Source organism: Lactuca sativa, chromosome 9, assembly GCF_002870075.4.
Source record: "Lactuca sativa cultivar Salinas chromosome 9, Lsat_Salinas_v11, whole genome shotgun sequence".
Lineage (NCBI taxonomy): Eukaryota > Viridiplantae > Streptophyta > Magnoliopsida > Asterales > Asteraceae > Lactuca > Lactuca sativa.
In genome coordinates, this window is record NC_056631.2 from 87,210,861 (window position 1) to 87,223,580 (window position 12,720).

The 12,720-nt window shown below is 33.2% G+C and overlaps 1 protein-coding gene and 1 non-coding gene across 2 annotated transcripts; one reads left to right on the forward strand and one right to left on the reverse strand.

Annotated features, from left to right (window-relative positions):
* Positions 1-318: 318 nt before the first annotated feature.
* On the forward strand, positions 319-426 carry LOC111896851 (small nucleolar RNA R71). The gene has a single exon (XR_002852041.1). It is a non-coding gene; the product is annotated as a small nucleolar RNA R71 (small nucleolar RNA).
* Positions 427-8,886: 8,460 nt separating this feature from the next.
* On the reverse strand, positions 8,887-11,541 carry LOC111896787 (PHD finger protein ALFIN-LIKE 1). The gene is made up of 5 exons (XM_023892771.3): positions 11,171-11,541; positions 11,006-11,038; positions 10,134-10,356; positions 9,438-9,558; positions 8,887-9,363 (listed from the first exon to the last, which is right to left on the reverse strand). Exons 1-5 carry the CDS (start codon positions 11,268-11,270, stop codon positions 9,112-9,114), a joined length of 729 nt encoding a protein of 242 aa, XP_023748539.1. The 5' UTR covers positions 11,271-11,541; the 3' UTR covers positions 8,887-9,111.
* Between the last annotated feature and the right edge of the window lie 1,179 nt (positions 11,542-12,720).

Sequence of the window (12,720 nt, forward strand, 5' to 3'; positions counted from 1 at the left end):
GTAGTCCATTTCGATTGTCACAACCTACCTCTATGGCATGTATAGATTGAATCATCTTTGTCATCCTCTGATCCATATTCTCGTGTTTCGCCATCACGGGTGCTAAATTATCATTTCCTCCATCTCCATTTCCTTTAGTCCTCTTGTAACATCCTATCGAGGATTGTGATATTCTCTAGAGTGCTTCAAGAATTCTTCTATTAATTCCTTTATTATAGCGGGATTTTTCTTTGTCATTGGTCCTTGGAAATCAAGAAGTTTCCTTATGTGGTCACATTTACCCCATCATAGAATATAGAAACTTCTTGTTGCACATTGAGATTATGTTGAGGTCAATCTCTTAACAATCCTTTGTATCTCTCCTTAGCTTCATATAAGGACTCACCATCATTCTGTTGGAAATTAGAAATCTTTTTTTTTGAGTTTGGCTATCTTTGAAGGAGGTTTGAATTGTTATATGAATGCTTCACGAAGGTTTGTCCAAGTTCTAATAGTTCCAGGTACAAGTGACTTCAACCAAATTTTTGCATCTCCAGTAAATGTCACTGGAAGCGTTCTTAATAATATTGCCTCTATTGAAACATTTCGAGCATTGAAGTAGTTTTCAATGTCTAATACTTCGTCAATATGCTTGAAGGCATCTTCATAGTCTTTCTCGGAAAATGGAATATCCTTGACCATTGCGAGAATGTGGCCCTTGTGCTCAAAGTTTGTAGCAACGGGTATTGCAGGTGGAATAACACTGGGATCGTTGTCTTTATGCATTCTCCTCTTGTACTCTTCCATTGTCATCTCCAATATGTCAGCCATTTCTTCAACTTTGCTTTAGACTTATTCTTCTTCTAATTTTCTTTATGTTCCTAGCTTGTATCCAGCTCCTTTCTTGCTTGGAGTCTTTTCAAATCTTTCAAACTTGTCCACGTGAAAACTGCTACTCAACTCATCAACCTTTTTATCTTTCTTCTTGTGGAATGCGGACTCTGGATCTTCGAGTGGTGGTAAGATATGAAGTTGTGATCCCATGGTCATAAATTACTAAAAAAATATACAAAAAACATAAAAACAAACTAAAAAGCAAATAAACGAAAAACTAAAAAACTTTAGTTCTAACGTCGTGACATGGACCTATCCAAGACATGAATACTATCAAAACAGAAAATTTCAGTTAATGAAAAAAATTAACTTTTTGCAGTTTTTACACCACAAAAAGGATTAATTAACCTAAAGCAAATAGATTAACAACTGAAATAAAATGTTCCCAGATAATGGCGTCAAAAACTTTATGTACACAGATATACCTACCAGTTTTAAATTTATAAACCTATCTAAACTTATCTACTGATGCACTTATAAGCAGTGTACCTATTCAGTTTATAATATAGAAAAGTAGGTCGAGTATCGAACTCAAGGAACAGTATTTAGCTAATAAAATAACTACTACAAATTAATCTAAATAAATAAATAAATGGGGGTTTTATATGATTTTGCAAGTTCAGATTAACCTACTTAATTTACTTGAGACTAAGCAAACAACTAACTTAAGACATGTTTAATCAAGATTATGAAGACACTTTCATTTATCTTTGAATCCCCCTTTTTCATATGGTTAGTTTCAAGAAACAGATTAATTCAGTTGGTTACCAATATAAATATTAATAAATAATCTTGATCTGATCTCCTAATATTTTCACAAATTCATGAACTTCTATGCAATGATCATACACAAGTTGACACAAAATTCATTATTTAAGATTATTGGGCTATGTAAGATTTATCAAAGATTAATTATATATGATCAAGACAAATAACCAAACATAATTATGATCAACTTATGTTCTCTAACACAGTTAAGTTACTACCTTTATTGCCTAATCTAGGATTTGATTAATCAATAGCTCTAGCAATTTAATGATCATAAACAATTAGGTAGACAAGTTCATGCAATTAAAGTGATCATTCAACTACACTTAACTTGAATCTAAGCAACAAAGATTAAAATTTTTAACATTCTAGGTATTGATAATCAAACACAAGCTAAACTAACTTCATAAGATCCATGAAAAGAGAAACTAACACATAGTATTAGGGTTTTTTTGCTCTAAACGAAAGCCTAATGATTTAGCTCATCATTGCAAAAAATAAACACATAAAAACATAAGAACTTAAACTAGATGATCAATCTAATGAAAATCGAATGTGTAATGTGAATTCTCTCTACAATCTTCTAAACTCTTAATTTCCAATATTCTTCTCCTTCCAAGGTTTGATTTTCCCAACTTTTCTGTCCCAAAAGTCGCTTAAAAACCTCATATTTCTCTCCAATATTTTTCAAGTTGATGTAACAATTCATATATATATATATATATATATATATATATATATATATATATATATATATATATATATATATATATATATATATATATATATATATATATATATATATATATATATATATATATATATATATGAAAAAGTGAATATACCCTTAAGGGTATATAAGCTTGGGTACCCAAACTCACTATATTACGTCGTTTTGTATTATATAATACATTCTAATTGTCTAATGTTCTTATAATTTAACTTCTAACTTGATTTACTTTCATGATTTTTATAAATTACACATTTATCTTCCTCTTACATATTTTTCATTTTCAACTACAATATATATAGACTAGTAGGTGTTCGGTAAAAAGATATCATGTAAGAGAAAGATAATAGTGAAAATTGGAAAATCTTGAAAGTAAATCAAGTTAGGGGTTGAAGTTTAAGAACATTATAATGAATATATCAAACAAAATGACGTATTATAACGTGTTTGGGTACCTAAGCTTATATACCCTTAAGGGTATATTCACTTTTCCCATATATATATATATATATATATATATATATATATATATATATATATAGTTTCTGTAAAAACACTCCGCGCGTCGTGACCAATCGGGTGTCACGACGTGAACTTAGTAGTTATTCGTATTCGACAAAGAAACTTGCTTCTCCGCATATAGGAATCTTCTGGGACATGTTCTCATGACGCGATAAGTAATAAGACACGTCGTGAGTTTCATTTTTACTCATAGGATTGAGATTCCTCTATTAACCATGTCGTGGAATGTAGATCACCACGTCATGGGACTTGTTTTTGCATGATCTTCTCTTTCTTTAAGCTCCAAGTTCAACTCCAGTCCTCCAAGTATCCATCTTTTGTTTGTTTTAGTTTTTTCTCTTCAAGAGTGTCATTTTTTGCTGCAAAATAGAATTTAACTTAATAAGTACCAAATATATTTGCAATTAACCAAAATATAGCTTAAAGTTTATTAAAATAATGCCTAAATATATGTATAAATATGGAAATATCATAATCCAACTTTTTTTAGTATACGCTTGCACCATGGAGGAGAGTTTACCAAATTTCCTGGGAGAAAATACATCAAGGGCCAGTAGAAATTTGTGGACTTGATCGATAATGATTTATTCTCAGTTCACGACATTGATGATATGATGGAGGAGTTACGTTGCGTTGAAGAAGGTAAGATTCAGTATTATCACCTTAAACGAACTATATGGGATTTAGATTTTAGGTTTTTTGCATTCGGTAGTGACCAAGATGTGAACCACTTAAGGTCCTACGTTGCTTCACACAATTTGATAGAAGTGTATACATAATTTTAGCGTACCAACTTGCATACATATGTTATGACTCCTAACCCAACAAAAATCAGGATTGAAGAGATTGTTGAACCCTCTTCTTGTTCTAGAAGGTTATGTCTCGAATGGATTGACACATCCACAGTTGAACCCCTTGTTTCTAAACCAAGCATGCAAACCCCTAGTTATGTTAATGTTGCTCCTGTTTCACCCCTAAAATGGAACCTGGAATGGAATCCCTTAGTTTCATTGATGGTGCACATGTTTCACCCCCTAGAATGGAATCCCCTATTCAAGTTGATGTTGAAGCTGTGAATGAACCAACTATGGAACCCCTTATTGTGGATACCTATAGTGAACCCCTATGTAGATGTAGTGAGAGTGAGTGTAGTGGAGATTTAAGTGAAAGTGATGCTAGTGATTTATTTGTCGATGAGGATAACTTATTGGATGATCCTGAAGTGGACATGCAAGATTTCTACCTCAACATTGATGATAATTCGGAGTGGGCGGGTGGTACCCCTGTCACTACATACAATGTTGTAATGGTTGATGAGGAACTAGAGTTGATTAACACTAATGTTCTACAATATGGGTCACCATGTGATAAATGGAAAATAAGTAAAATAAGAAATAAAATTAGGGCTACTGAAAGGGTAGAGAAAAATGATGTAGCTCAAGTGAGTGACCATTTCTGTATACTTCAAACATTCTTAAGTTCTCAGGATGTGAAAGACAGAATTTACTTACATTCAATATATACAAGAAGATAATTGGAAATTTTCAAGAATGCTAAAAATAGGGTCAGGGAAGTGTGTAATGTCACAATGCCATATGTGGGGAGACTTGACACTTATGGGAAAGGTGAACCAAGTCAAACTAGTAGGAAAGGTGGGTCCAGTCAAAGTAACATGAAAGGTGGACCCAGTAACACTTGTGAAAAAGGAGTACCAAGTAAAAGTAATGGTAAGGTGGGCCCAATAAAAAGGAAAATGTAGTGAAAGAAGGTGAAAGCAATAACTGCCCTTGGAAACTTTTAGTGAGTAAATGGAAGAAGGATGATGATTGGACAGTGATGACGTATGAAAAGGAGCATAGATGTCTGAAAACAAGAAAAATCAAATCTTGTAATCAAAAGTTTATTTCCAAACAAATACTTAAGCAGTTGGAGTCTAACCTAGAAATACCAATCAGGGCTTTAAAGGTGCAGCTGGAGAGGAAATACCAAATTCAAATGTCAGACATGAAATTTTTTAAGGCAAAAGCAAAAGCCCTGGAAACTATTTGGTTTGATTTTATGGGTCAATAATCTATATTGAGGGAGTATCTACTAGAGGTTCAAACTCAAAACCCAAACATAACAATCAAGCTTCAGGTGGATACTGTTGTCAACCTTGCATCAGATACAAGAATTTTTAGACATGTATGTATGTATGTATGTATATATATATATATGTGTGTGTGTGTGTGTGTGTGTCTTGGGTCACTTAAACAAGGTTTTGTAGTAAAGGAAAGGGACTTTCTTGGACTAGATGGTGCGTTCATTAAGGGTCCCTGAGTTGATATGATTCTAACAGCAGTGGTAAGTGACATAACTTGCATACTTTTAATTTGCTTACTTTTATAGTGTTTAACCTAATTTATTCTTACTATTACAGGGATTAGTTGGAAACAAATGCACTTACCCATTAGCATATGGTATTGTAGAGTTTAAGAACTATAACTCTTGTCCATGGTTTCTAAACAATCTTGGCAATGCTTTAGATTTGCATATCAATTCAAACTTCACATTTATTACTAATAGGCAGAAGGTAATAGTACACTCAATTTAATAATTAAACTTACATATGATTTGTACTAATTATGGAATGTTGATTGTGTTCGTGTTGTAGGGTGCTTCGCCTGCAATTGCAAAATTATTCCCATGTGTAGAAAATATATTTTTCCTTCGTCATATCCATGACAATATGAAGTTGGAGTGGAGGCATAAGGAGTTTAAAGATTGGCTATGAAAATGTGCAATGACATCCACTATCCAACAATTCAACCTTGCAATGGATGAACTAAAGCAATTGAACAAGGATGCATATGAATTGATTAAACGCATTCCACCCTGGTATTGGGTCAGAGCTCACTTCAAAGGTAAGTCATACATAATAGCATTCTTCAATTTGGTTATTGTATGCATATTAAAAGATTACTGCCAAATGTTACATAACAATGTTCTTCTACATGAAGAGCAAATTGTGATGCATTGTTAAACAACCTTTCTGAGACATTGAATAGAAAACTTGTAAAGGGTCATGAAAAACCAATTATAACATGCTTGGAATTTATTATAGAGTACATAATGAATAAGCTTGTTATTGTCCAAAAGACAAATTACAAATGTTGTGGCCCACTAACTCCTACAACTACCAAGACTCTAGAAATATCAACTGATGTTGCAAAGTACAGGGTTGTTTTTTGTGGCAATAGGAAGTATCAGGTTACAGGTGAAGGTGTGGACCAATGTGTGGTTGAAATAGTACAACATACATGCTCATATAATAAGTGAGAGATCACTAGCATGTCTTGCAAGCACACCGTTGCAGCTATATAGGATATGAGGAGAAATAATGAGAATGTTGGGATACCTGAAACATGGGTTCACCCTACATACTGGTTGAAGACATGGAGAGACATGTATGCCTTTAAAATTGAACCAATTAATGGTAGGATGATGTCGGAAAAAGTCATTTTCCAACAAACCACCAAAACATCATGTGCTTATTTGTAGGCCAAAAAAGAAAAGAATAACATCTGCTACAAAAGATGATGGTGCTAGAGTGAGTAGAAGTACCATGTCAGTTAGATGTTCAGAGTATGGAAATGTTGGACATAATGGTAGGAGTTGCAAGGGGCTATCAGTGGGAATATCACATGCGAGGGGTAGTGGTGTGGGACATAATGCAGGTTTTGTGAACAAGGGAAAAAGTCCATTGGTTTAATGTTTGTGTACTACTTTCTTTTCTTTTGGTTAGGTTGGCTAATGTTTTTGATGTACTTGAAACAATGTTCTTAAATTTGGGTCTGTAATTTTGGTTTGAACTAATATTTGTGCTACTTCTTTTACTATTTTGGTGATGTACTTCAAACTATGTTGACTGAATGAATGTTTGGAATGGTATGAATGACTTAATGTTTAATTTGGTTGTTAATGTATTTTATGTTTTATTTTGTAGTAGTATGTTATAATTTGTTATGGTATGAATTCATGTTTTGGCAATTGCCAAAAATAACACGACAATTTCATTAACTTGCAAATTGATATATCCAATACAACTTACATACTGATACTATCCAATACAACTTAAAGCTAAACATATCTGATAATTTATCCTACACTTTGTTCACTAGAATTGACACAAACAAAAAACAACTAATAGCTAGATACAACTTCAATTTCAGATTTTGTTGTTCAAGCTTCATCCTAATGTTCATACAAGCATGCACATTTATGCTCATCCACCACCCAACCAATGAACTTGCAATCACGAGCCTGCAAAGTTACATTTTCAAACATTTAACAGTGGTAACAGTCATAGAAAATTGGAGAAAGTAGGAGATTAGGTTAGATTTATCAAGAAATCGAAATTAACCGGGTTAGAACAAGCATAGTAACGTTTTCCAGGGCTGTTCTTGCTCCACGAGGTACAAAGAACACTAACGAAAGTGAGTGAAAGAAGGGGACAAAGAACACTGACGAAAGTGAGTGAAAAAGGGGAGGGGCAACGGCTCTAATAGGGCATAGGACTTGAAATGACGAAAATGTCCCTACGTGCTAGACACATGGGGCACCCAAACGGAGAAAACTAACGGCTAACGACAATAGGGACTGGGTAGACACGAATTAAATAAATGAGGGACGGTCCGAGTTATTTTTCAAAAATAGAGACTGAACGTGCAAATTGGCATTTGGACCAGAGAGGATTCGTATAATTTACTTTAACTTTTCCATATAAACCATTATAATTTTATTGGCATTTTATCTATTGTTTGTATATGAAAAAAGTTAAATTAACAATTTTATTTATTGTTATTTAGCAATTGTTATGTTTAATTATTCTATATAAATGTATTTAAGCATCATATCACAATGATCTTCTATATTCAATTTGCATATGATTAAAACTTAATAAATTTTTGTTTTAGAATTATTTTTAAATATTGTATGGTTAATTTCAATTTATTTCAATGGTATGCAAACATTAAAAAACAATTAGAGTTCTTATTGCAGTTTGTAAACGTTTTGCCCACCTCTATTTTCTATTGTAGATGGTTGTAGTCTTGTAGATATGGTCGGTAGACTATAGACGTTTTATCTTCGAAAAAACAAACAGCGCCTAAATGCCCTTTCAGTCAAAGATAGATTTGAAAATTTATAAATTTAAAAGTAAGATAGTAAATGCATGTGTAAAACCACTTTATATATATATATATATATATATATATATATATATATATATATATATATATATATATATATATATATATATATATATATATGTTGTTAACTTACTCTTGGTAATTCATTGATAGTTTGTTACCTACTTGATAGATTGGTCATATTTTTACCCAAGTGATTTCATTTCTCTTGCTGTGATACATCAGTTTACTCAACATCGGTTCCTTCATTGCACTTATAACAAGATTTCTTTATTATGTTGTTTCTTTGTCTTTCTTTCAAACGTGGCTTAAATTCTTCTACATACACGATGAGCATCCATCCGAATTTTAAACATTGGATTTAACATTTTCATCCTCCACCATACATTTGCACAGTAAGCACACATGAAACGTAACATGTATACCTCAAATAGTGGAAGATATTTTTTATATCCTACTCATTCCAAAATCCAAATCTATCAACAAATCAAGGAAATGAATACCAACCTTCCTACCTTTTACAAACCAAATTCTCCCCTTTCCATAAAGTCACGACACGTTTAAGCAAACACTTCATTCTCAATATGAAACTTTTCTATCTTCCCTAAAGTGCATTCAATCTTTCTTTAATCACTTTTACTTTATCGCTTGTTGCCTTGACATATTTAGACTATCATAGTTTGTTTGTTTGTTTGTTCCCTCTTCATTTTGTTGCCAAAACTTTTATCCAATCCATATTAAGAAGACATGTTATAAGTTTAGAATCAAATAAGGATAGATTTGTAAATTTTAGCGACTATAGTATAAAATAACAAACAGGTATCACTAACAACCTGATAAACTTACAATCCTCGGAAAGAAGCCATAAATCCTAAAAACAAGTCATCAAAGTCTCTTTAATAACCATCAAACCACCTATATAAAATGTTATAGGAAGGATAAAAGACAAGAGAGAGAGAGAGAGAGAGAGAGAGAGAGAGGAAGAAGCCTACTAGCCAATAGATACGCGACATGTGGATAGATTGGTGTTTAGGGGCGACCCTTTTTAGTGCTGCAAGAAGGGCATTTATACTGCTTAATGCTTTCAGCTTTTGCAGGGGTAATTTTGACACATTTGCCATGATACCACCTTTCACATATGTCACACCCGATCCAAAACTCATCCCCACTGTAGTTTCCCCCGCAGCTTCCACACAGAGTTTCACCGTGTTCGTCTTCATCTTCTGCGTAGCTTTCGTCGTATGCCCTCGGTGTGCTTTTCACTTGTCCATCATTCGACCTCTGTAAGAATATTATTATGAATCAAACAGACAAACGCGTGTGACAGGGGTAAAAACGACATTTATTATTACTACCTTTGTGCTGGATCTTGATTTGTTCCCGTTGTCGACATTCGGCTTGTCTTTCACATGTTTACGCTCCGTTACGACTTCAAACACAGTCGGCAGGTCATTTATCAAGCTGAACAGACGCTTCCTGTGAAACACATAATGAAAAGGGTATTCACGTCTTTTTACAAACACGTGTTCGTCTTTATTCCATTTCTTTGGATGGTAAAAAAAAAAAAAAAAAAAAAAAAATCATAGTTTTTGTCTCATTGACAACAGTTGTAGTGTCAAAGCCCAGAGAAACACAGTACAACCTGCTATGTCATTTTATGTTTTGTTGAGTCACTCTCCATCATTGTCCCACCTTTTTAGGTGGGACAGGCTTTTATAGTTTTTATCTCATTGACATCTGTCGCAGTCCAGACAAACACAGTACAATGTCGAGTCACTGTCCATTACTATCCCACCTTTTTAGGTGGGACAGAAATTTAAATTTACAGTTTTTGTCCCATTGATATCTGCCGCAGCAATCCAAACAAGAAACACAGTACAACCTGTTATAATATGTCAAGTCGCTGTCCATTAATATCCCACCTTTTTAGGTGGGAAAGAAATTTGCAGTTTTTGTCTCATTGAGATCAGTTTGGTGTGGACCAAACACAGTACAACCTGTTGTGTTGTGTCGTTTAGTGTAAGATATGGTGTGAATGAAATAAGAGTTACCTTTCATTCCTATTCAAACGAGCACCAAAGTAGAAAGCTACTGCCAACAACCAAGAATCGGTATGAACAGCCACCAATGAAAGCCAATCTCTTCTTTGCATTCCATCTCTTGCAAAATTAATCCCTAAAGCTGGTTCTGGAAGTTCTGGAGGGACTTCTTCTGCTGGCAATGTTACTTCCCATGTTTCATTTGGATGTCCATATAGACAAAGATTCTCCTTCTCTACATGCTCATAATTTATCAGATTCACCTTGTTTAGTTGACAATATAACTTGGCAAAACTAAAATCAGTTTGAAACAATAATTAAATATAGTTTTCCAACTCCAAGAAAATAGTATGTGTCTTGATTCTATTATCAGAGTCTTTAAGTTTCTCTTTAAATGTACATAAATTGAAATTTATGGTTGGTTTGCTGGAGTTAAAGTTTCTCTCCAACTGTACACAAATTCAATGCAACAAACAGTCGTAGGTGGACAGTCAATATTTATGTTTAAAAAGCTTTCACACATACCAAAATAAGTCAAAGATGGACCCTTTTCTTGAAATCAGTCGGCAAAACACATCAAAAGAAAAAAGTCACGCCTCCTATTCACGTGATTAGACATATCTCACTTCGAATTCCAAATTAAGCACAAACAATTTTCAGTGAGCTTTTTTTTGTTACAAAAAGATATAAGCTAAATTGGAAGACGATTTCTCATAGAAATTTTATCAGTTCGGAACTTAAAATTAGGCAAACGAATCAAACCCTAACTTTTATGGTGTTAAAAAGCAACAAAAAACTTAAAGAGCCAAAATTCTCAAAGCCAATCGAATCGATGAAATCAATCAATTGCAGAAATGCAAGTGTTTTGGAATATAGAGATAAACCTGGATCGCAGGTTGCGTAAAATTCATCGACGTCTGCAACAAAGCAAGAACAAAACATTAACAAAATACAAAAACAAAGTCAAAAGTTATAAAAAAAATCTGCAAACAATAATATATAATTAAAAAAAAAAAAAAAAACAACGCCGCTGAAGAACAACTGTATACCGTAAGTGAGAGCTCGGACGATGCCGGAGCGACGAGCGCTGTAATCCTTGAAGATCTCCTCAACGGTGCGGGGGCTTGAAGAAATTGCAGCCATTTCCATAAATAGTAAATAAAAAAGCTTTTCAGATCTAAGAAACTGGAGACGGATCGAGTGAGGAGAACGAATCAGAGACGAATCAACGGTTGATGTTGTTTCGCCATGGATGAATTTGGAGGTTCAGTAGGAAGGGATCACACAGTTTGTCAGATGCATTTGCCCGACGAGAAGAGAGAGAGAAAGATATGGGAGGCTGAAAGGGGGAAGAACTGGCTATCCTCCGAAGGAATTTTGACCTTTTTTACGGATTCGATGAAACTACAGCCGTCCGATTTTGATTTTCTCTCTTTTCCGTACTTTAAGTAATGAAATCTAGGAGAGAGAGATCTCTCTTGCGTTTTGGTTTTATGGATTGTTACAGTCTACCCCCTCTGAGTTTCTAATAATGACTTCACTGCCCTTGTAATCTTGTTTCCATTTCCATCCAACCCCTATATGATGTTACTAACTTAGTATCATTGAATTACATATATGGCCCTTAACTAATAGGTAATGTACCGTTTATATATTTTATCAATTTATTTTCACTACAAGTCTTTTTGAAAAGTAAGATAGCATAATTCATAAACATGTTAGTGACCTACCATAATATATGGTTTTAAGTCAGGCTTATATAATGGGTATTGCATGAGAGAGGTAAATCATAAAACGTCAACCAGAAAAGAATGTGCATCTAAACATGAAATCGCCATTATATAATTTCACTATATGGTCGCTAAATTTCAATTGCAGTGCTTTGATGATTGACAGATAAATTATTTAACAAACTTCATACATAGGAAGAAAGGACACTAAATTACAATATATCAGAGTTTGCATTGAGAAAATTTTTATCTTCATGTTGTGGGGAAATTTATTTCAAAAAGAGTGTCACAAATAATTTTGATAAAATCAATGTTTACTCGGATGAGATTTGATTTGTTATAAGATGAAAAAGAAACTTTAAAATACATTTGTTGTGTGTTATTTAGGTTTTGTTTGTTATTTCCCAAAACCACTTATTGGCCACATTTGTTTGTGAAAGAGCAAACATTTGGTTCGCAAGACTGATTGTTTTTTCAAATGTTTAAATCATGAAACTCAATATTTTAATGTTCAAATCATGGAACATGGCGTTATAAACCAATGAATGATCTTCAAACAAGGTTCAAATCTTGATTTCTATGATTGTTTTTGTTGATGTTCATGATCTTTGTTTCATATATTGTGTGTACCCCTTATGATGCTTGGATGTTGTTTTTTTCTCTTAGCAATTATATTTATGCTCTTAAATTTGATTTTGAATTAAATAGAATATAATAGTTCTAGATGTTATCAACTTTTCTTGACTTGTTTGTTTGTTATATCTTGACAACGTATATTTTCTTGCATCTTTTTATAGTATCTAAGATTGTGAAACTTGAAATTGATCTTTATGTACTAATGTTTTTGCAAAATTAAGTTGTTATATGTA